Consider the following 26,234-nt stretch of genomic DNA (forward strand, 5'->3'; position numbering starts at 1 on the left):
CATTCTAATTACCGAACCATCATGATTAATCCACCATTTGGCAAGTTATTTGGCAGCTTAGTAAAACAAAAAATCAACAACTAGGTTGAAACAGAAGACAAACGTGCAAAAAGGCAAGCAGGCTTTAGACCGAAACACTCTACTATAGATCACGGCATCACTCTTAAACACTTGATTGAGAAAGTTTGGGACACTCCGAAGAACGAGGCTTTTTGTTGTTTTGTGGACTTTAAAAAAGCATTCGACACAGTACCACGTAATAAATTATGGGATAGAATGGAAGAGTTGGAAGTTCCTAAAGAACTTAGGTCAACAATTTACAAATTATATGAGCAGGTCAAAGCTAAAATCAAAACGACAAAAAGGCTATTAGAAGATTTTGACAACGACATCGAGGTTAAGCAAGGGTGTCCGCTATCTCCAACGTTATTCGAGCTCTATATTGACAAGTTAGAATAGTGGATAAACAAGACCAATGGTGAGGGGGTGCAGCTAGCCCACTTTGTGATAAGATTGCTCTTATATGCAGATGATCTCATAATTCTTGCTAGAATAGCGAAAGGTTTGAAAGAGCACTTGACAGCACTAAATTTTTTTTGTCATGAAGTAGGAATGCAAGTTAGTACTAGCAAAACCAAAATTATGATCTTCTCGCTGAATAAGAATAGGGGCATACAAGACGAGTTTCTATTTGAAAATAGCCCACTTGAGATTGTAGAAGAGTACAAATACTTAGGCATCGATTTTCATAACAAACTCAATTGGGATACTTGCAGATCAAAAAAGATCCAAGGGGGTTGGAAGGCATTATACTCTTTACAAAACAAGTGCAGGAACGCAAAATCATGGGATTGGACGACCATGAAAACTCTTTTTGGTTTGTTGGTCACTCCGATTATTCTATACGGATGTGAAGTGTGGGGAGGTAGTATGTCCGAACAGAAATGGCAACAAGTAGAAAAAATTCAAAAACACTTCATCACATGCAATCTTAAAGTCAAGACCATAGTTCCGTATGAGATCCTTTTGGTGGAGGTGGGTTCTTTTTCATTAGAAGTCGTTGCTTTGGTTTGGATGATAAGCTATTTAAAGAAAACCCAAAGTCTGGAAACACATCATTGGCCCAAGTTGATCATAGAGGAAAAACTTGTGAGGCGGAAAAGCACATGTATGAAGCAAAATGACAAATGGATGCGAAAATGGGATATCAAAATCCAAACTTGCCAGGATAACATTACAAAAATAAAGAAGTTCGTCAATGAAAAATTCAGCAATATTCTGTGGACAAGACACATAGGGCAGAAAAAATCTTATTACATTAAAAAATTTAATCCCACTTCTAGTCATGATGAAAAGGCCTATATAAGAGCACCTATTAACTGGAAAGCAAAAATGTTGATGGCACAACTTAGAACTAGTTCACATCAGCTGCGATGTGAAACTGGTCGATGGCAAGTTCCAAAGGAAGAGTGGGCAGACAGAACATGTTTATTTTGTAATATGGAAACAGTTGAGACAAAGCAACACTTCGTCAAGGAGTGCCTGGCTTATAATGACATCAGATCTAGTTATACAAAAATACTGCAGATCAAAGACTTCAACTATTTATTCGAGGAAGATCAAGTGAAAAGAGCAACGGATTTGATTACCAAACTTCAGAGAAGGAGAGACAAGTTAACCAAAACTTTACAACTGACTAATTCCGCTCCTAACTCAGGAGGGTGATTGCATGGGTCCCATAGACTACTTTAGTCTTGTGGACGTCATTAAAATCTATCATATCATATCATATCAAGCCACCTAACTGTATAATCTTATGACAAAATACAGATGTACCGTCAAAAATAATCGCATTTTGTTTCAAACAGAGAAGCTGACTGGACTGTCAGAAGTACCCGCATATGAACTGATCGTGTCAACAGCACTGACTATCAACCGGTGCAAATATTCGACTGTTTAGCCAATGCACAGCCAGTATGGCTTGAAATGAATTAGAGTAAACACACGTAATTACAAAGCACATTAACCACCACACTTATCCACAGTCAAGACCCAACATTAAAAGAACCTTGAAATCATTGTATGATCTTCTAGCAATCTTAACATACGCAAGATTTTGTTCAAGAGAGGATAAGAAATTTAGGTATTTTGTTCTACTATTTGGTGGGTCATAAAACGCACATCAAGAGATGTTATCGAAACCTTTCAAAGAAGTTGCAATGGAGAAGAAAAGAAATGTAGTGCACACAATTTCCTTTAAAAAGTTCTCAATGACAACCACACCCTTCCTCTCATACAACAAATTAGCCCAAAAAGAATATCCTTATACAATACAACATGCACAACCAGCCATCCATAGTACTTCACTTTCCAGAATTGATAAGGTTTGCATTTACTACAAAATAAACCACTTACAGATATGTGCATACCCTTGAAAAAAGAATGATGTCCAATGAGAATTATTGCAAATTAACCATTCCATTGACAAGGACTTCATTGGACAAGACTAAATCAAAATTTCTTGGATCATAACATTAGATCCCTTCAACATTCCCTTGCAATGCTCTCAAGTAGCAAAAATGTCATACTATGCATCCTTGGCTAAATGCCACTGGTCGACTATACAGTCAAATAATCAAACACAAATATACTTTTTGTCATTTGATAATTAGGCAAACAAGATGACAATGTCTTCTATAGACAATCTAAATAAGAATGGTGTGTTAATAAAGCATACTGAACATTACATAAATCAAATCAAAACACATTCTATATCTAGACTCTGCTTTTTGGACTGCAATTGGGTTAGGAGGAGATGCTTTCTTTGAATTTTCTTCATTTCAGATCTTTGACATATTGATTAAGTAGATAAATATTGAAATCAAGTGTCACATCCAGAAGAATAATTGTGAAAGGGTAATCAAAGAAATGAAGCCTGTTCTAGTACTTGAAATTTAAGTCTACCATGCAACAGGAGATGCATTATTATGCACAGAAAGCAGCCTTCAGATTTCATTTTCAAAATGATATAGCCACTCATACTGTCATTTAATTTTGTAAGCTATATAATTTAGTCAGCCAGCACAATCAAATCCATAAAAACAATCAACCAACTGTAAGAAGTCAAATTACAGGTCTAAATAGCAGCCATTCTCCTTAGTCAGTTAGACTGAATAGGTTAAATTTTATCTCCTCAAACTGTCTCTATCAATAAAGAAATAAGACATTTTTGTAATACAAAATTCTTGAACCCCAATCCACTGGCATCTTTCAAGCCTGCAAAATAAAACAAAAACCATAAGAACTAAAATAAAAGGAAATATTTCTAACAAACTATAATGTAGAGTGCAGCAATTGCCTTGTTTGCAATGTTGTTTGAAAGCCAATCCAAGCCCTCGTACAGTCCCTCACCAGAAGTTGCACAGGTGCTTTGGATATACCTGAGGACATGATACAAGATTCATAAGCAAAACTTACATTCCAGGTTTTTGCTCGTTTACTAGAGTAATGATATAAACTATATGGAAAGCAGAAATAGTGCACCATAATAGATGATTAGTATCTACAATTTTAATACTAGAAAATATGAAAAACAATGTAAAGCTCACCAGTGTCGCTGCCTAAGAGAATGCAACCCAAGTTTATCAGTGATCTCTGCAGCATTCATTGCATTGGGAAGATCCTGCTTATTTGCAAACACAAGTAACACTGCATCTCGTAGTTCATCCTGCAAGAAAAAGAAACATCAATGATAAAAGCCTTCTATGGGCAATATGAAAAAAATTGTTAAAAGAATGAGGCCCATTTTACACATAATAACCAAAGTTGCATATCAGGAAAACTGCCCCACAAATCTCTATAAAAAGGAATCTCTTGGGAAGCTACAGGAAATCTTCTTGATCCATTTTTCAGGACAATTTCTAGCAGATAACAATTACATGTCATAATCAAAATACCTCATAGGGGAAGTATGTGGATGGATTCCCTCGTCTAATGATGAAGAACATGCATTGATAAAACGGAACTGAAAAAATCAATCTATAAATTAAAATTCCTAATTATAAAAATGCTATAATCCAATGCTCACTGTTGCTTCAAACTATGATCCTTCATAAAACAGGATTTCCCTGCTAAAAGATGACCTTACAATCAACTTCCACTTCATATTTACTCTTGATTTCTTTCAAATTACAATGATGTCAAAGTTGTCAACCAAACCTACAGTTGTCCGTGGTGTGGTGGCTCATTTCAAAATAAATTTGTATTTGAGAAGATTTCCCAATTCCTCATATCAAGCAAACTTAAACCTAACATTGCTTATCTCTGTTTTGTAAAGCAAAAAATTTCACATGACCTCTAGAGTCTTGATACTCCAGAACGACAATTGCAAGAAACAGGAAAATACTGAATGACAAAGTAACATATATTACATAAAGATTACAAGTAAAAACAAGAATACAGCACATCTCAGGTAAAAGCATGTGTAAAGGGTGATGTATAGAGTTATTTTATAGGATGAAGCATATGTAAAAGCTTCCATTTTAGCCAAAAAAATGACTTCTTATGTCTGCAGTGTCATAAACAAGATATTAATTATTCCCTCCGTTATATCAAGTCCATTTGTTCATTTTTATATCATTCTGATGGATTATTAACTAATTCATTTTATTAAGAATTCAAACTCTGCAACTTCAACAGCTCGATATAATAATAATAATAATGAGTTTTCAATAACTAATGTCCCTGCATCATCTTTCTGACGATTCAGACTACCTGACTCATCTTAATGCCTAGTTTTCATATAGAGATTTATTATTCATATCTCCAATTTTCTGATGGTTTCTCTAAGACTTCAATATTCTCAATTAAACTCATCTTTAACAGGCAGATGCTATCTCAATTCAGAGATTTGTAGCAGTACTTATTAGTTATTTGTACATGCAGGACATTAAATAGCAAATAAACCTTGCAAAAGTTATCTACCTCATTCAGCATGCGGTGTAGCTCATCCCTTGCTTCCACAACACGATCTCTGTCATTGCTATCCACTACAAATATAAGACCCTGAGTATTTTGGAAGTAGTGTCTCCACAGTGGACGAATCTGTTGACCAACAAAGTTGAAATCATGAGGATTATATCATAACGTCTCAGTGAAGAAAATAAAAAAATTACAATAAAAAATATCAATATGTGAAGATCCAACAAGCAATGCATTTTTTTTTTTTGGTTCTATTACAAACAGAAAGGACGCCATTAGCTATCCAGTGGCAGTTTATGCTACTAGTAAATAATGAGTTTTATGGGTAGTTCTATTGTCCACCAAATAGCAGCTAGACTGGATCATAAAAGAAAAAACTTAAGAAAACATTAGATCAGCAGGTGTACGTGCTTTGTTAAGATCAATTGCAATCTTACAACTGCCCCCAAGTATACTAAAAAAGGAATATGCTTGTCTGATTTTCTGAATGAGCATATTTTTATTTTTTCATACACAACTTCTGGAATCGATTGCGTATATATATATATTTTTTATACACAACTGATTCCAGAAGTATTAAAGCATGGATTCTAAGTTTAAACTAAATGCTTCAGAAATCAAGCAGTCGGTGTTATCACATGTTAATTATAACCTAACCAATTTCTTGTGCTTATTCATATGAGCCTAAGAAACATGCACAGCATTCTCGCACGAGTATCCAATCTGATAATTGCTTCTTCGGAGATGGTGTTATCAGATTTTTGTGTTGTTGAATTTCTCCAGCATATAGTATGTCAGTCTAATATCCAGTTAATCATACAGCATCTCAAGAACAAGCAAACACAATGTAAGTTTGCCTAACTCTAATCAAAGACGCAGCTTTAAGCATTTTGTTAAAATCATGATCCTCAAAATCAAAAGCATTCCCATACCTTCCCATTCTTAAACATTAAATAGCAATCATTATGCTCCTCATCAGTGCTCACTGTTAGCAATAGATGGCATTTTTTTATCTTGTCTGTTAGTTGATTTCTCAATAAGTACTTCAGCCAATATAATAAACAATAGAGCTTCTTCTCCATCTTGGCAAAGTAATGACTCTTTTTACTTCTTTCCATGGTGCATCAGAATGTCAGTCTAAAGCTTCTCAGTGATAACTTATTTAGCACATGTTGTGTTTCTCCATGGCAGACTCGTTAAGACTATTTATTATTTAATGATCTTCGTCTGTAACTCACAAAAGTGCTACTTTGTCCTTCAATATCCTAAAATAAAATAACCCATACAAGATCTAGAGTTAGGCAGTTAGGCTCAATGAATTACTCAGTGAACCATCTATGCCAAGCTTGTGGTCTGCTATTTTAACTGCATTCAGAATCACATGTATCCAGGTAGAAGATACCTATGCCAAAACATTATAGCTTTTGGACTACAGATTTTTCAAAAGTTTTTTCAACTATGTCGACTTGTTTTTATCTCGAGTGCCATTACATGTTTTTCTTTAGACTTAAGTAGATTGCCTCAATATCCAGTGGTTATGTATCTGAGGAGTGTTCATTGAGTAAATCAAACCAATAGAGCATAAATCAACATTATTTGAGATAATAGCATGGAAAGTAAATGATGATGATTTAACAAACAGAAGCTTTTCCCTTCACGATCAGACAATTGCATCTCATAGCAACCATCATTTTAAAACCCCTCCAACAGTGCCAGAGCTTCCACTTAATTATTCATCTTAGTGCCAAGAAAAAAGGACCAATCTCTAATGAAAGAACATTGGAAAAAATGGAATACAGTTGAGTTTTCAGTTGGGAGTTATAGAGACAAGGTACTATGTGATGTCATGCACATGACTTGTGGGCATCTCATTTTGGGAAGATCTTGGCAATGTTCAAGGAGAGTCATGCATAATGGCTATGAAAATACATATGTAGTTCAACAAGGAAAGGTAAAGTATAAGTTGCATCAATTGGTGAGGAGTCATAAGGAATCTATACTGATGTGTTTTGGTAGAGATATTCCAGTGCAGGATCAGGGTACTCCACATTATGATACTGATTGGAAGCAATGCCAAGCTAAGAGGCAGGACAATCCAAGGGTGGCAGGGCTGGTTAAACAACCTTTTGTTTTGGTTGGAGCAATGAAGTGTCCTCTAAGAGGGCAGGAAGATGAAGGTGATATGGTGACAGAGCAGAGACAAATAAAGACTTTCAAACAGGCTAATATGCAGCAGCAGTACTATCAAGCAAGAGGACAGTCTAACCCAAATATTTCTGTATCTAAACCTTGGTGTGTCACTGTAGGAACCAGGATGAAGGAGCAGATCACTTTGGGGAATAATTTCACCCCTCAGCAGCAGCAGATGGGAGAAAGGAACAATAGATCACAGATCAACTCTTGGGGCAAGAGTTCCTTTTATGGTGGGGAGTATGGTGCAGGAGCACCTCAAATATTCAAGCAACAGTTGAAGATTATAAAGACCGCAAAGATCTTCAAAACAAATCAGAAGGAAGGAATGTATAAACAAGGTCATCAAATCAATTGGGCAGTCTTGGAACCTATAATGATGCTAAAATAATATTAGCTCTTCAAGATAGGTTTAGGTATAGGAAAGAGTTTAATGTTTAATAAAACCATTGTATGGCTTTTCAAGTTCAAACATTAAATTAAAAAAGGTAATGGCTGGTTTAGAGGGAAGTTTAGGTTGTAATAATTTTAAAATACCCAACTCAACAATGATAGTTGGTTGGAGTCAGTTATCATAGGGTGTCTTATAAATTGAAAAGAGTCTCTGATGTAAAGAGGAGAGAAAATATTGGAAGACTGGTATGTACGGACTCGTGAACAGCAATATTAAAACTTAGATATTCTGCAACTCAAATTGCATATTGTGGTCCGCAAACTGATTGGTTGGCTCTACAAGAGCATTAATAAGGTTTCCTTCATCATTCCAAGTACTTTGTTGATAAGTTTCATGTTATTATAGGTTTGCTATTACGCCTGTTGCAAAACCAGTAGATTTCTCTTAATTATTTATTTGTTGTAGTAGGTTTTAAAGGAAATGAAAATCTTTCCATGAGGATGAAGGCCTAATACTCATGGAAAGAGTTATTCTAACATGTACGATATATTACTAACCAAGCACGTGCAGAATTAACCAAGATAGGGATTCTACCCAAACAAGGGGTTTATTTGCTGATTGGAGACATTAAACAATGTACATGTGAAGGTGAATCCATTGTTAGTTGGGATTGGAAGTGTGTGTAATCAAGTGATTGAGAAAGCCCTAGTTCAAGAGTATGAAGTGCTGGGAGGAGTCTGCCATATGGTTCCTTTTTAAATTGTATCGTTTATTATTTGATTGTCATTATTGTGATTGCTCCTCATCAATACCCTCAAAGCACCATCAAAATTAAGATTTAAAACTCTCATTTTTGGCAATTCCCAAGTAGCTTTATGCTTGAATTTTTTCTCAAATACCTCTTAACAAGGTACAAAAGAACAAATTATTACCTTAAGCTTTAATTCACTATTGTTACAATCATATCATCAACATTTATATTATTAACTTGTTTATGGTTATTGATGGTACAAGTGTTATCAGTCTTTTTGTCATTATTACTATGATCCCTTACTTTTCATTTCATTTATTATCTTAATATTTACTTAATATTAATGTTTTTTGACAAAAGGGTACCTTACTATTAGCTTACTATTATTGTTTTTTGACAAAAGATTAAGAATCCAAGCACTTTTACAAACTCAAGAACAGATACAACACTGAAGTTCCACCAAGCAATAGAAAGGCTACACCACCATTATTATCACCTTCATTGTCAGGACTCAGTACCATTACTATCTTATCTTACTAAATTTATCTTGCTATCATTATTATCACCCTCATTATTAGTAGTATTATCATTACTATTAGTAATATATCACTATTTTATCATCATTTGTAGATTATTTCTACTCCTCACAATTACTTTTGGTATCATTGGTATTATTCTTTCATATTATTTCCTTGATTTCTTGTTTTTACTCATCTCTACTGCTGTTAACCTCTCTCCTCCTCCACAACCTACCATCCGAAACCACCATCTCTCTACTCAACTGCCTCTTCACCATGGCCCACCTTTTTTGTTCTTATTTTTTTCCCTTTGCTCTATATATTTATTATTTGACTCTCTTAATTTATTTGTGACTTTCTTTGTCTTAGCTCAACTCCACCACTCTTAATGCACTCCCCTACCTGACACCGCTTCCAATATATTTTCTTTGATATTAACTTTTCTCTCATATTTTGGCCTTACACAGCCCACCCACCCTCCCAAGCCAAGCTTTTGCTCTCTCTATTTATTTTTCATTTAGCTCTATCATCCTTTTTATTTAATTGTCTTCATTATTGTTATACCCGTCATAGCTTTTTTACTCAAATTTGCTTTTATTACCATTATTCTCCCTATTATGATTTTTTCATCATTTAATTAGTATTTTACTTTTATTATTATTACTGGTTCTGTTATCTTGCAGATCTTTTCTAATTCCTTAGCATTTTTTCACCCTTGGCACACATCCCTTTTTCCATTATTATCACTCTTATCCTATTATTTAGTCATTTTGCATGCCTTACTAAGTTGTATTAAACTGTCTGCAATCCACCCATCAATTTTTCCTTCATCCTACTGAAGAATGATAGTGTGATCTAAAACATTGATGGAAACAAAACTCACATAATTATTTAGTTCAGAAAAAACATCCAGATAAAGGATACAAGATGAATCACTAATAAATAAATGAAAAGGGGAGAAAAATCATAATGGATACCAATAACAAAAGGGGAGAAATCAACTTCCAATGATGTACTCCAGATAGAGTATTAACTCAGATTTCAACTTAAACTGACTGAAAGAAGATTCTATAAAGAAAAAATACTATTATATTAGCAGCAATTGAACTTTTGGGCGCTCACACTCACTCTGTTTGTTAACAAAGGAAATGGAAAAATATTAATTCAATGACCCAATTGCTGAACAATTGATCACTCAAGTCATGTTAATATTTTTGATCACTCAAGTCATGTTAAGATTTCTTCCCCTAACCCTCAAATTAACAGCAGTACTGCAATCCTGCAAATTAGCATATACAGGGATCCCATCTATAAAGTTCCAAACAGTTTGCTGATTAGAGATAAAAAGCAACATGACACTTTGTATGTTTTGAATTACTGCCATAACCATATACAAAATTAAATATTTTTGTATTTGTCTCTGTGGGTGTGTATGTGTGTGAAGTTGTTCCAAACAGTTTGCTGCGTGTAGATGAAAAACAACATGGCACTTTACATTTGTGCTGGATTACTGACATAACCGTACACAAAATAAACTTATTTTTTGTGTGTGTGTGTGTGTGTGTGTGTCAAGTTGTTCCAAACAGTTTGCTGCTTAGAGATAAAATAATAAAAACAATAGGACACTTTTAAGTGTGTTGAATTACTGACATAACCATAAATAATATTAAAAAAATTCGTATGTGTGTGGGAGAGAGACAGAGAGAGACAGAAAGGATACACTTGCCACTGATAAAATACCAAATAAGCATTCACTGTTTATTACAATGAATAAATTGAGAGATAACAGTTATATGGCCAACATGAATCCAAAAATCCATCCATTTGCAGCAACACACATAGGGAAGTGACCAGCAACAAACTTACATACCTTATCTTGACCCCCAACATCCCATACAGTGAAACTGATGTTCTTGTATTCAACAGTTTCCACATTGAATCCTGCTCCACAAAAGTAAAAACTTATTACTTGCCTCCCAGTAATGTCAATTACTTCACTACAGTAGATATTTGAGCCAAAAGCGCAATGAGAAATGAAAAAACAAAAGTAAAATCCAGCACAATCCATAAATCACATGCTAAGTTGAACAGAATTAATGAGTAAAAAAAATATAACTATCCCTACTGGGTCCCTAAAGCATTAGTAGTTTTAGGAAAATTTAGTAGGGTTATTTCTATAAAACAAAGTAGAATTACAGGATGTGTCAAGTATTCATAGTCTCTTCAACCCAAAAAACAAAAGTATTCATAGTTTTTGAAGTTATGAAAGAGTAATTTCTGTAACCCACAAACTTGAGAAACATTGAGGTGCAACCTTCCAGCTATAAAAGACTAACCAACCAAAACCCTTATGGCTTGCCACATTGGACGTCAATTCAAATAAGAATACAGAAGCAGGTTGCACTACCCCTTCCTAAATCCACAAATAATAAACACAAATACTGCAAAAATAATTGTACTTTGTATAATTTTCTGCTACAAACATACATTCCAGGGGAAGTCTTTCCTAATATCACCAAGTAATTCTCAAAAGTTATTGCAGTCCTGAAATCTTCCTACTCTCTTCATATGGAATGCACCCAACTCCTCTGACAAATCTAGGTTCTGAATGCTACTCTGAAACTACAACTTTCATTATTGTGACTTGATCATTCTATCACGGTCCTCTGAATTTCCATCAATGTGAAAAAAAATCTATCCTCTTTTCTTTTCCCAGACTACTCATGATTTCATCTAGGCTTCACAAACTAACAAGATAACAGCTCTTCAACCACTATGGTTACCCCTACTCAATGCACAAAGAAAAACCCAAAATACTCCAGCAACAATTATACCATTTAAAATCTATACAATTTTCTGGTAACAGCATACATTCAAAGTGAATATTATTTCATTTGTACTTAATAAATTTAATAAAACAAACAATACATTTATACATTACAATGAAATCAACCTAATAAATACTTTATTACATAACATTATTAAATAAATTTAACCAAGACTTTTACATTAAAATAAATTTAACAAAGACTTACTTTATATTATTACATGAAATAAACTTAACTATATAATTACATGAAATAAATTTAAGAAGACATTCGAGGAATTTGCAGACGCGGGAGCCGGAAAATTGCAGGCAAAAGGAAAATTGTTGTCGTCTGCAGGAGCCTATGCACAATCGTCTACAAGAGCTGGAAATTTCGCATGTGCACACACTCCATCCCTACATGACTGTACAAACCATTGTTAAAACCTTTGTTGAATCCTTTGTTTTCAGAATTCTGTGCGTTTTAGGGCTGAAAAAAATGGTTCCAAAACCCTAAAATATGTTGCCAAATGCCTAGAATAGTAGGTTTTAAATGTTTATAACAATTTTTTAAAAATCCCAATTTTTGTCCGTGAACACTGACGATTTTCATCGAATATTTTGGGAAAAATTAATATTCGGCAAAATCCGAATCTCATGCTTGGGATTCACCGAATCCTATGACTTAGTGTACAACAGTCCCTCAAAACAGTCGATCCATAATCATTGGAAATTACTTTTACATTGGTAGCAGTTACTAGTCAGTCCACCTCTCAATCAGTAAGCTTATAGCCACGGAAGACTCAATAGCTGCCTGACTGGAAGACAAAACTCAACTGCTGCTTCATCAGGAGACAAAACTCAGCTGACTTATTCTTTAAATGAAACGTACCTCTTAAACTTAGTACCAGCTTATCTAATAGCTAATTGTGCACTGCAGTTCATTCACTAAATTACTGCAGATTGAAAAAGTGGAGAGGGCATTCCAGCAACAATTATACTTTTAAATTTTATAAAATGTTCTGGTAAGAGCATACATTCAAAGGCATGTCTACCAATCTAAAACAACTTGCTGAGTACTCCTAGTTTACAAAAGCTATACTAATATGTAGTTGTACTGCTCCTGAGATTTTATGTCCCCAGAATGACAGGTTCTTCAATAAACCCGGCTTATGGTGAGATGCAGCTAAAATACAAATATAAAAAACGCCTTCTATCTTATGGAATGTCAATTCACCAACAATAGCAACTAACTGACAAATAATTTCCTGACATCTCAGCAGAGCTAAATGTACAACACTCCCTCAAAACTGTCAATCCATAATCATTGGAAATCACTTTTAAACAGTTACTACTCAGTCCACCTCTCAATCAGTGAAGTGAACTTATAGGCACACTAGACTCAGTTGCTGCCTAACTGGAAGACAAAACTCTGTTGACTTGTTCTTAAAATGCAACATACCTCTCAGACTAACTACCCGCCTATCTAATAGCTAATCATACACAGCAGTCCATTCCTGAATTTGCTGTCGAATGGAAAAGTGGAGAGGACAGGAGGTGTGTGTGATGTCCCCTTCCTAATTTGCCCTAGAATCACTGTTGTAACAAATAAGGGTTAAGGATACATCTTACCAAGTAAATATTCCTTTCAATATTGTGATCCTAGACTTGAATCCTGCAATAATTACATATACAAATAAATATCTATTCAATGATCAGGGATAGATTACATCGTAATCATAAACTATCAATAACTTTATGTAAGAAGATTAAAGATTAATGGAAGAAATGTGATAGGTCCACCCAAAGCCATTTCTGCGCTAAGCCAAAAAGTAGATGTATACCAGAGCCATCCTCTTTGCTAGTTTAGTGGTTTGCTTGTACCTGCTTTCCCTATGAATGTCTCATCCTCCCAAAGACACGTGCCACCTTGCAGAATCAGTCAGAACTAGAAGCTGTAAGGGGGCATCTCAGTCCTATGTAAGTGCCCTATGGCCTTCTTACATGACCCTCTTTACCCTCTTCTTACACCTTACCAAGTAAATATTCCTATTCAATGATCAGAGATAGATTACATCATAACCATAAACTATCAATAACATTATGTAAGAAGATTAAAGATTAGAATAAGAAATGTGATAGGTCCAGCCATTTCTACGCTAAGTCAAAAAGTAGATGTATACCAGAGCCCTCCTCTTTGATAGCTTAGTGGTTTGCTTGTACCTACTTTTCCTATGAATGTCTCATCCTCCCAAAGACATGTACCACCTTGCAGAATCAGGCAGAAGCTGCAAGGGGGCTTCTTAGTCCTATGTAAGTTCCCTCTGGCCTTCTTGGGCCTTAGACCCTTCCTGCAGGGTGTGTCATGCCCCGCTAAAGATGAAGACTTTATACCCCAGATCACAGCACCTTATGGAGGACCAACAAGCAATAGATCCCACTGAGAGAACAACAATAAAGTGGCTTCCATGAGGAATGTAAGTGATTTTTCATCCTTGCTTCCTATGAATGTACAAAACTCATGCAAAAGACGCATCCGTGTGCAAGTTTTCTGGTGGGAGGTATTCAGAGGTATTGTTTTTCCTTTCTGTAAGTTTAGCTCTGCTTCTGCTGCCTTTTAGTTTTATTGTTTTTCTCTTATCCGGTTTTATTACTTGATAGTTTTATTGCTACTTGTAAATGAGTATCATTTTCTATCAGATTCGAGAGATGCCTATGGCATCCTATGATATGATGAGTGCTCCACTATCAATTAATCAAGTATCCTTATCAATAGGAACATTACTTGAAAGAGCAGAAACAAATAAGAACCCCTCTGAATCTTCACTTGATTATCTATGAGGAGGAAGCATTTCCAACATTTGTAGCAGCAACTTGATGCTTAGGTCTTGTGAAACAATCTCTGGCAAAGTGGCCATACTTGTCAGTGTGTCACATCTGAAAAATTGAACCTTAGGGAGGTCCTTCTTATTAGGTTCAGGTGCTGAATCAAAGTTCCTATCTATGTACCTCTTGAAATTTCCTTTCATTCCTTTCTTTTTTCGAAGTATGGGCAGCAAGGACATGGTCTTTTTTGTGATCCTTCTTATTAGGTTCAGGTGCTGAATCAAAGTTCCTATCTTTGTACCTCTGAAAAATTGAACCTTAGGGAGGTCCTTCTTATTAGGTTCAGGTGCTGAATCAAAGTTCCTATCTTTGTACCTCTTGAAATTTCCTTTCATTCCTTTCTTTTTCAAAGTATGGGCAGCAAGGACATGGTCGTTTTTGTGGTGAGATTTACACCCATTTTCTCTTGCCCCCAACTTGTGTTCCTCCTAAATAAAATAATCTCAAACGGTCAAACTTGAGCAGTTCATCTCTTCCACTCATTCCTTGAATGAAGGATTCCCAGGACTGAGGAAGGCCATCCATGGCCAACATAACCAAGTCATTTTCCTCAATTGAATCTCCAATAGCATCGAGCTAATCCTTCAATTCTGTAATCTTTCTGAAGAAATTAGATTCTCCTCTAGCAATTTTAATAGGTAGGAATGGTCTCAAGGCTAGAGCTCTACCAGTGTTGCTGAATCATACAAAGTTTGAAAACTATCAAACATTGCTTTGGCATAATTCAACTTTGAAATGGTAGGTACCAGATGATCCTTCACACAATCAATTAATGTCTTTCTTGCCATGATATTGTTCTTCCCCCAGCCCACTAAGCTTTCTCAGTGTCATCAAAAGATTCAACTACATTACTCTTCACATAGTTGATAAGATCACTCTCTTCAAGCACAATTAGGACTCTGGAACTTTGGGTCCATTCACTATTGTTGGAAGCTGAAATAAACAAGCTAGGAAAGAAGCAAAGAACATTTCAAAGATAAAAGTTCTGGCTATGGATCTTTTCTTTAGATCCACCCTGATACCATGTTAAATTTAAAGCCAGAAAACAATGGATGCAATACTCTAAAACAGAAAATCCCACAAGAACAAAACATACAAGAATCTATCCTGGGAAAACCCTCCACTTGAGGGTAAAAACCCAGCCACACCAAAAACTCAATTCTTTATTAGATGCTCAAAATTCAAATACAATGTTCTCAAGCTTAATCTGGAGAAAATCATCCAGTGATTGTTAACTCTTAACAATCACAGTTCGGGTGACATCTAAATCAAGCACAGAATAAATATGTGGCATATAGAGTGTTCAAAATAGTAAATAGACAATGTTCTAGGATCACAAAAGTTGCTCTCTTTTTACTCTCCCGCTAAAGTCTCACACAGTTAAACTTAAAAAATTCCATCACAACTGATGCTCATTGTCCCTTTAATAGCTCAAGTCTAGGAACTTCAAGAGCAAGACTATAATGCTCCAATGAACCAAAGCTCTCAAAGGCTATACAACACATGAAGTCTCAACATAAGGATGAAATACAATCACCAGCTCAACCAACACCCATTCTGTAGAAAGGATATACAATAATAATATCTGATAGTAGAATAGTAGAATCTGAAAAGCAAGGCTCACAATAGTAAAAAAAGAATGAATGAATGGCTCAACATGGCTGAACAAAGAAAGCTTGAGAAAGAGAAAATCAACAACGAGTTTGCACAACCATTGCAGGTAAAATGATGTCTCATGCTGCTAAAAAACATTAAGAGGGTCAAAACCTAATTGCAAGTGGGCCTCCTCCATCCCGTCAAAATTCTATTAAATCCTCAAAATCCCTCACAATCACTCACAATTTCATTTCATTGGCTAGGTTAAAGAGAAGCTTAAAGTGCAAGAGAGGTGAGACAGAGTGAGATTGAGGCCACAAGTGCAAGAGGGGTGAGAAGAAGCAAAAAGAAGAGTATTCTAAAAAAGTTGAAGATTTTTCAAATACATGGTAAGTTTCTATGGCTTTTTGTTGTATATTTCAACTTTCTTTTTCAAAATCTATTTTGATAATAATCAAATATACATGGCTGCAATGCATTTCCATAGATTCATTGAATGCTGATTGTTCATTGGTAATATTGACATCAAGATTCAACCATTGAATTTATAATTTTATTTTCACAATTGTCAAACTAGGCTGAAACTTGTAAAATTTGTATATATATTGTTTGTTGCACTATCACAATGAGTTCTCGTGGCATGAGTGAGGATGAGCTTCATACTGAAAATACTGAGGCTGAACATGCACCTAAGGCTGAGGCAAGTACCATGGTGTTGAGCCTGAACTTGAAACGCACAATAATTCAATGGTAAGTGAAGCTGCAAATTCTAATTGTTTCTCTGCATTACAGGTGAAGTATGATAAGGGACCTTTTGATCACAAGGAGACCAAGGACATCTAGTAACACAAAGAAGTGGAACTGCCACATTTGTGATCTAGAATTTAATGCCATCATTAATAGAGTTCATGGCACCTTCTTTACTCAAGTAAAAGAGGAGATACAATTAGAAATAGAGAATACTGAGCGGTGGGGTGAATCAATATTCCAACACTTTTAGCCCAGCTATATATTTCAACACTTAACCATATACTTGCATAAATGAGAAAACTGAATAGTAAAGTACACAACACAATGAAACTCGCAATACCGTGATTTGTTAACTAGGGAAACTTTGGCCAAGGGAAAACCCTAGTGGGGATGGTACCAATGAGATACACACTAATCTGAAAATACTCTATTAAGAACTTAGGAGTGTTGACCTTGTTAAGAGTATATTACATCCATTCAGTACATGAGTGCTTGTCAAAGGACTTGACCTTGTTAGAGGCCTCAACTCTGTTAGGAGTTGTATTACAATGGAGCTCACTATTCGTACAATGATATAAAATCTAGTAAAGTGCACACCACACTGAAACTCGCACACCATGATTTGTTAACCAGGGATACCTTGGCCAAGGGAAATCCCCAATGGGGATAGCACCCACAAGATATACACTAATCCAAAAACACTCTGTTAGGAAATTAGGAGTGTTGACCTAGTTAGGAGTCTATTACATCCATTCAATACATTCGTCCTTGTCAAAGGACTTGACCTTGTTAGACGCCTCAACTCTATTAGGAGTTGTATTACAATGGAGCTCGTTGCTCATACAATGATAAACAATCTATACAAGAGTTATAGATACTATACTAAAATTGATTGTACTGATATCTTCAATATCTGATTAGTCCTTTGTGTATCTCGCATCTAATCATGCCCATGCAACAACTAATCACATCTAAACATAAATACATCAATATACCATCATACATTAAGTTTGCATAACATAATCATTGCATAGTTGTTCTTCACATATCCAAAATGCCTTCTTATATACCCCTCTGTTTATTCTATCCAGTCGGCCTTTATGATGAGAAATGTTAAACACTTATCCAAAACATCTTATCAAATCTTGCTAGTTGGGGGTTAACATCTAGAATGTCATCCCTACATTTCCAAGTGATTGAATTGACAAGGCAATTCAATTCCTTAGGCCAAATTGCTCGATCTCTACCTTATACTCTGTACTCTACAATAATAACATGTCTTCATGCTTATCAACCAAAACATATGCCAATTGTAATTTTAATGCCAAACACTTGTCCAAAACATATTATCAAATCTTGCTAACTAAGGGTTAACATCTAGAATGTCGTCCTTACATTGCCAAGTAATTGAATTTGCAAGGCAATTCAATTCCTTAGGCCAAATTGCTTGATCTATACCTTATACTTTGTACTCTGCGATGATAAACTGTCTTCATGCTTACCATCCAAACGATATGCCAATTGTAATCATAATACCAACAGATATAATTATATCATCTATAGACTTCATTCTACCATAATACAAAATTGTGGCCATAAATATTACTCCTGTAAAGTTCGCTGACTAAAACTGTACCTCTACAATCCATATTCCTGACTTATACTTGGGCAATTAACTTCATGCCCACATCTATGCACCCATATCTGCCAACTTGCCAACAAATACATGTTCTTTTTTGACACAAGTGGCAAACCTCACATATAGAGTAGAGATAAACAAGCTACAAGGTGAACCTGGTGGCAATGCAACTACCTTATACCTATTACTTGTCTCATAGGATGCAAGTTCAGCAGGCCAATCAGCCACAGAGTTCTAGACATACTTTGCAGACAAGAGTAGGAGTGATGTTGGATTCTTTTTCCACCGTCCATGCAAGAAAGGGTACGGGAAACACAAATTGTCAACCCATAGCTGATTTGTTCAATGTGCAGCTAAAAGATGATAAAGATGATGACAATGGTGTAAGAATTTGCCTTAGGGAAAAATCACCCAAGACCAAGAAGCTTGACAACTAGCACATAAATAGACCAATAGAGTATGATCAGAATAACAATATAAAATTCAACTGATGTTATATTGATGTTGTACAAGTACACTAGTAGTGTCTGTATATAAAGGCCTCTAGAATACTTCTAAAATGTCTAGGAGTTAGCAATATGATAAGCCTCACAACTAAGCAATATGATAAGCCTCACAACTAAGCACATGTCCACCAAGAGTGGATTATCCTCCACTAACCACAGGAGTTAGTGCGATGATGAGAGGATAAGCCTACAAAGGTGTGTCACGTAAATTTATATTGTAGACACCATATGCTTAATTAGAGTGCGAACAACTATGTTGCCTACATGGCAACTCAGTTAACTATGCAAACTCCAATATTGTAGACACCGTGTGTTAAATTAGAGTTGCTTACTCCTGTGTTGTCATCATGACAACTCATATGAGTACACATACTCCTAGGTGTCTAACTAATAAATAATAAAATAATGCATTTAGCCTAAGTAAACTTAAGTAAAGTGTAAATAATAATTAATTATTTACACTAACACCCCCCCTTAAGTGCAGCTTAGAGGAATGCACTTAAGCTCACAAAAGCTATGATGAAAATGCAGAATGGGTCTTAACTACTAGGCCATGTTAGGTACCCATGTACAAATGCAATGTTGTAAATACAATGAAATGAAATGAAATCCAAGAAAATGCAATCTCTCTGAAAACGGAGAACGAGGGAAAACCTCATGGGAAAAACCCTCCCTCAAAAAGAGAGATAAGTACAATAAAAAAAGATGCATGTATGGATGGAGTAATCAAGACCCCCCCATTATGACATACATCATGCATATACAATAGAGAATCCCTCCATGAAATCCCCCCTTGGTGAAGGATCTCCTAATGATGAGTGCTTGAAGACAAAAGAAAATCCAATGCCAACAACCAACATTTCTCCCTTTAGGAAGAAGATACACCAAGTATAGGTGCAGGTATGTTGCCCACTGTGGATAGCAAGATGGAAGAGGGATCCATATGTAGTATGGTGTGGATGCTGCCTCTGAAGTCTGCTCATATGTTGACAAGTCCTTGATGAATGTAGATGACACGAACCAATTTGGTGGATGCCCAAAATAAGGTGGCAAACAAGGTAACATGTCCATGTATGAAACTCAATCAAACTCCAAAGACGATGAAGCATCCTGATAGGAAGATATGGGAAGAGAAGCAATGTAGCCTCCCCTCAATAATGTAGGCACACCCATGATAGAGGCTCCTTGATGGCTGTAGAAGCTGCAGCATGAAAGTTGAATGATGTTCCTCCTTGTAGGAAGAAATGGTGCCATAGGTGTAGTAGAGAATGCTCCCCAACTAAGAGGAAGAATCCTCAGAAGATATGATGTCTAAGGAAACTAGAATACAATCTCCAAAGACTGATATGTCTCCTCTAAAGTGAAAGAGTTCTTCTCCAACTGCTGTAAAGAAGTATCCACAAGTATGTCAATCTCAAAAGAAAGCTCTTGTGGTTGAGGGTCAGAGTGTGCCCTCGCAACAAGTGAAGAAGTCTCCTCAACAAAGAGAAGATGGATGTCATCAATGATGTCTCCCACATCTTCAATGTGAGACTCCACAAACAGCCTTGCAATGTCTAGAAGGAAGTCATTCTATGAAGCTGAAGTAGGAAGACATGCTATATCCTGTTGCACTGAACCAGAAGCATCTGTGGCTAGAACTGAATCAGTAGAAGCAACAGGAGCATCAGAAGGTGGGATCTCATCTAGAGGTGAAGGTACCAAAACTGGAGTTACTGGAGGTAGAATGCCCTCTAGAAACGGAGGAACTATAGGATCTCCATATGCTTTCCAAAGAGCCATCCAAATGTCATAAGGATCATTGAACTTGTCAATGACTTTAAGGCAATCAATATTGAAACCGAAACAAATGAGGTCCTTAATTATTTTGACTAGTATACAATCATCAGAGGGTAGTTCTTTGGAACATAGATAAGGAAATACTTCCTTATGGTCTCTTCTTAGATGATCAATTATCAAGGCACTCCATTTCTGATAGTTCCTCTTTGTCAACCTCGATCTTACACCAAACTGACATGTGAAACAAAATTCCATGAGATCAATAAGTGTATGCACCCCCCAAAATGCAAAAACAATCAATCAACCCCCCCCAATGCATGATTTGACACTTTATACTTAATGCGATTACAATAGGCCACTTTGTAAAAATGGACTTAGCGGATTTCTGATTTTTCTGTTTACAACCTCCTCTTATAGTTCAAATCTGGAACTTTACAATGTAGCTCAGAAATACAACAATTTTGAAGCAATACAACACAAAGAAAGGACCTATTTCTGAAAGTGGTATTTTTGTCCACACAAGCCTATAATCTGATTGCAGATCTAGAAAGTAGACGAAAAATTATGCACTTTCAAAAAAAAGGATCCTATTTATGTGTCCAGATGAGCCCATACAAAGCATTTGAAGTTGCAAAATGCAGAATTGGGCAGGTAAAGTCACCAAAAACTGCAATTTCTGACAAATCCGTGCACCAAAACCAGAAAATAATAGCCCCACTAAAAAATTCAAGAAATTATAGCCAAAATCAACAAAAATACACCTGATTTGGAGTCCAGATGATTGAGATATAGCCTCCCGAAGTCGGACTGTCAAATCAAAACTGAATCTGGAAAGGGGTCTAATCAGCAAACTGCGAGGTTAAATTTGGCGTCCAAATGGCCATCACGAGAGTGCAATCTGGCTTGCGGATGACAATCAAATGATCGTCAATTTTAATGGTGTGAAAGGTTGACGTCATCGAAAATAGACCCACCCCAGATGATGTGGCAAATGACATCACTGCTAACGTGGCAAGGTGACGTATCGTATGAACACTGACTCAGTGTACGGAATCCTGCGTAGCTGTTGACGTGTGGGGCTGTCAACGTCCGTAGCACTCTACAGTTGCTGATAGGGCGTCGTGTGGCATGACTGATGTGCATCGCGTGGCAGGGGGAATGTCACCGAGAAACAGAAACAGCGGCATGGAGTTTTTGAAGGACGTCGACGTTAGGAGGGTCTCCAGTGTCATCGACGGTGGCCAGAAATGCAAAGACCGGCGCCGAGGAAAGTTTTTTGTTGCCGGCGGGTGTGGGATAAATCCCACATCCGTCGTGTGCGAAAGGATGGAGGTATTTAAAATGACAAAGCCGTCAAACTTAAAATAAGTTGAAGTCAGGCCACTGGGTATTGCGGTTGGATCCACTGTGTAATGTGTGATCGGAGGAATATATGTCGTCGCTGGAATTGGTGAACGTTGCTTTGTGTGTTCCGTCGAGTTATGTAGATTTGGTGGAATGTTAAGGAATATGCCAAAAATATTAAGGAATATTCCACCTGCATGGACCGGGATTTGACCACCTAGTTCCTACAAAAATAAATTTCTCTGCAAGCCTAATGGCCTAAAACAAATTTCGAAAATATAATTCAAAAAATACAATAAATGCAGAGAAAATAAAACAAATATGAAACTTAAATTCAAAGATCTGAAATGACCATACTAAGTATGCAAATTGAGGCTTCGGATATCGATTTGCAAAAAAAAATTACCTCAATTTTGACTGTTGCCCAATATAGGCAACTTTATAGTCAAAATTCATCGAATCAACACTCCAGACGCAATGGTGAGGTCCGCTTTGGCTCTAGACGCTCTCAATAGCTACGAATGCTTTGGATCTGAATCTATTAGTGTAAATAATTATTATTTATACTTTACTCAAGTTTACTTAGGATAAATGCATTATTTTATTATTTATTAGGTTAGACACCTAGGAGTTTGCATACTCATATGAGTTGTCATGTAGACAACAAAAGAATAAGCAACTCTAATTTAGCACATGGTGTCTACAACACTGGAGTTTGCATAATTCACTGAGTTGTCATGTAGACAACATAGTTGTTCGTAATTTTAATTAAGCACATGGTGTCTACAACATAATTGTATGTGACACACCTTTGTAAGCTTATTCTCTCATCATCGCACTAACTCCTATGCTCAATGGAGGATAATCCACTCCTGGTGGATGGTGTCTACAACATAATTGTATGTGACACACCTTTGTAGGCTTATTCTCTCATCATCGCACTAACTCCTATGCTCAATGGAGGATAATCCACTCCTGGTGGACATGTGCTTAGTTGTGAGGCTTATCATATTGCTAACTCCTAGACATTCTAGAAACATTCTAAAGGCGTTTATATACAGGCACTCCTAGTGTACTTGTACATCAATCAACACCAATTGAATATCATATTGTTATTCTGATCATACTCTATTGGTCTATTTTGTGCTATTTGTTGAATTTCTTGGTCTTGAGTGATTTTGCCCTAAGGAAAATTCTTATATGGTATCAAAGCCATAGAGGTGTCATTTCATAGCCATTGGAGACCATTCTTGCTTCACCTCTCTGAGCACACCTCGATTCCGATCCGGAGTATTCGCAGCTATTGGGAGCGTCTAAAGCTAAAGCAGACCTTACCATTGTGTCTATAGCATTGATTCGGTGAATTGTCGAGCAATAGTCAAAATTGAGGCAAATTTTTTTTGCAAACTAGTACCCGAAGGCCCGATTTGCAAATTCGATATGATCTATTAGATCTATGCATTTATTTTGTTTCAGATTTGTCATTTTATTTTCTCTGTAGTATTGTATTTTTCGGATTCTACTTTCGGAAAAAAAAAAATTGGAGAAAAAAAAATTGCAAGAACCAGGTGGTGAAATCCTAGCCCACGCAGGATATTCGATGGAATATTCCTTAATATTTTGGTATATTCCATATCGCACTACAACACAATATATTCAGCAGCATTCAACATACAATTCCGGCCAACCAACTTACAAATCCGGCAACGACATCATACAAATCACCGCAGTCTCAAAACTATTCGACAGCCTCACAGCCAGGTTTAAATCCCATCGGCTCTCCTTTTTAAACTCCTCCAAGTTTAATCCCACCACGCATGTGGAATTAAACTCCCACTATCGGACCTCCTCGCACCACCGACAATCTTCCCACCGATCAAAGAAGTTCTGGCAACTGACACAGACCCTGTCCCGTCGACACCCTATCACGAATTGACCCCGCCATGTCAAACCACCTAAGTCAAGTCAAACTACCACGTGGACCACCGTGTAGGCAGTCAGCACCAGCAAGACAATGACTCAACAATGATCTCCGCCACGACGACCTGCCCCATCAGCGAACAGCTCAGCGACACGTGTTGCCCAATCATCCAGCCATACTCGCCACACAGTCTGACAAGTCAGCGGACAATTCAGCCTGCCAAGTCAGCCTTTCGTACGATCCGTACAGCTAACGTCAGCAAGTGACATCACCTGACACGTCAACCAAGCAACTTTTTTTGCTGACATCAGCCAACCACTACATTAAAATTAACGACCGTTTGACCGTCATCAATAGGCTAGATTGCACTGCTACGATAATCTTTTGGACGTCAAATTTAACCTCGCAGTTTGCTAATCAGACCCCTCTCTAGATTTAGTTTTGATTTGATAGTCCGACTTTGGGAGGCCATATCTCAATCATCTGGGCTCCAAATCAGATGCAACTTGTTTTTATTTTGTCTAGAATTTCCTGAACTTTTCAATGGTGCTATTATTTTCTGGCTTTGGTGCATGGATTTGTCAGAAAATTGCAATTTTTGGTGATTGTACCTATCCAACCCTACATTTTGCAACTTCAATTCCTTCGTACAGGCTCATCTAGACTCCAAATCAGGTTCCGTTTTTTTTTTTTAAAGTAAATAATTTTTTGTCTACTTTCCACATCTGCAATCAAATTATAGGCTTGTGTGGACAGAAATATCACTTTCAAAATAGGTCTTTTCTTTGCATTGTATTGCTTCAAAATTGTTGTATTTCTGAGCTACATTGTAAAGTTCCAGATTTGAACTCCAAAAGGAGGTTGTAAACAACAAAATCAAAAGTCCACTAAGGCCTAAATTGGCAAGTGGCTATTGTAAACGCACTACGTATAAAGTGTCAAATCATACATTAGGGGGGGTTGATTGATTATTTCTGCATTTTGGGGGTTGCATACATTTATTGATCTCATGGAGTTTTGTTTAACATATCAGTTTGGTGTTAGACCGAGGACGAAAAAGAGAAATTATCAGAAATGGAGTGCCTTGATAATTGATCATCTAAGAAGAGAGCATAAGGAAGTATTTCCTTATCTATGTTCAAAAGAATTGCCCTCTTCCATTGATCTACCACCTGTTAAAATAATTTTAGATGTCATTTATTTCAATGTCAATAAATATTGCTTTGATGTCATTGACAAGGCAATTGAACCTTATGACATTTGGATGGCTCTTTGGAAAGCATATGGAGATCCAACAATTCCTCCATTTCCAAAAGACATTCTATCTTCAGTCACTCTAGTTATAGTACCTTCAACTCCAGATGAGATCATGCATTTTGATGCTCCTGTTGCTTCTACTGATCTAGTTCCAGCCATAGATGCTCCTGATTCAGTGCAGTAGGATATACCATGTCTTCCTATTTCAGCTTCATGGGATGACTTCCTTCCAGACATTGTAGGGTTGTTCGTGGAGTCTTACATTGAAGATGTGAGAGACATCATCAATGACATCAATCTTCTCTTTGTTGAGGAGACTTCTTCACTTGTTGCGAGGGCACACTCTGACCCTCAACCACTTGATCGTTCTGACATGATTGTGGACATTTATTTACAGTAGATGGAGAAGGACTCTTTCACTTATTGAGGAGTCGTATCAATCTTTGGAGATTGTATTTTAGTTTCCTCAAACATCATATCTTCTGAGGATTCTTCCTACCAGTTCGGGAGCATTATCTACTACACCTATGGCACCATTTCTTCCCACATGGAGGACCATCATTTAGCTTCTTCAGTCATCAAGGAGCTTCAATCATGGGTGTGCATTCATTATTGAGGGAAGGCGACATTGCTTCTCTTCCTACATCTTCCTATCCAGATGCTTCATCGTCTTTGGAGGTTGATTCAGTTTCATCCATGGACATGTTACCTTGTTTGCCACCTTATCTTGGGCATCCACCAGATTGGTTTGTGGCATCTTCATTCATCCAGGACTTGTCGACATATGAGCAGACTTCAAAGGCAGCATCCACACCATACTACATATGGATCCCTCTTCCATCTTCCTATCCACAGTGGGAAGCATATTTGCACCTATACTTCGTGTATCTTCTTCCTAAAGGGAGAAATGTTGTTTG

General features: G+C 36.6%; 1 protein-coding gene across 2 annotated transcripts in view; it reads right to left on the reverse strand.

Moving 5' to 3' along the window:
- Positions 1 to 2,982: 2,982 nt before the first annotated feature.
- LOC149535462 (ADP-ribosylation factor 2) overlaps positions 2,983 to 26,234 on the reverse strand; it is a 33,010-nt gene continuing 9,758 nt past the window's right edge. For both annotated transcript variants that reach the window (XM_089807189.1, XM_089807190.1), the window contains exons 3-7: positions 10,704 to 10,774; positions 4,984 to 5,103; positions 3,609 to 3,727; positions 3,359 to 3,440; positions 2,983 to 3,276 (exon numbers count right to left, since the gene is read on the reverse strand). In XM_089807189.1, coding sequence (XP_089663315.1) covers positions 3,271 to 3,276; positions 3,359 to 3,440; positions 3,609 to 3,727; positions 4,984 to 5,103; positions 10,704 to 10,774 — 398 coding nt within the window. In that variant the 3' untranslated portion in view covers positions 2,983 to 3,270. The remainder of the gene's footprint in view (positions 3,277 to 3,358; positions 3,441 to 3,608; positions 3,728 to 4,983; positions 5,104 to 10,703; positions 10,775 to 26,234) is intronic.

This window comes from Cupressus sempervirens, chromosome 10, assembly GCF_028749045.1.
Source record: "Cupressus sempervirens isolate cs-2001-9-10 chromosome 10, ASM2874904v1, whole genome shotgun sequence".
Lineage (NCBI taxonomy): Eukaryota > Viridiplantae > Streptophyta > Pinopsida > Cupressales > Cupressaceae > Cupressus > Cupressus sempervirens.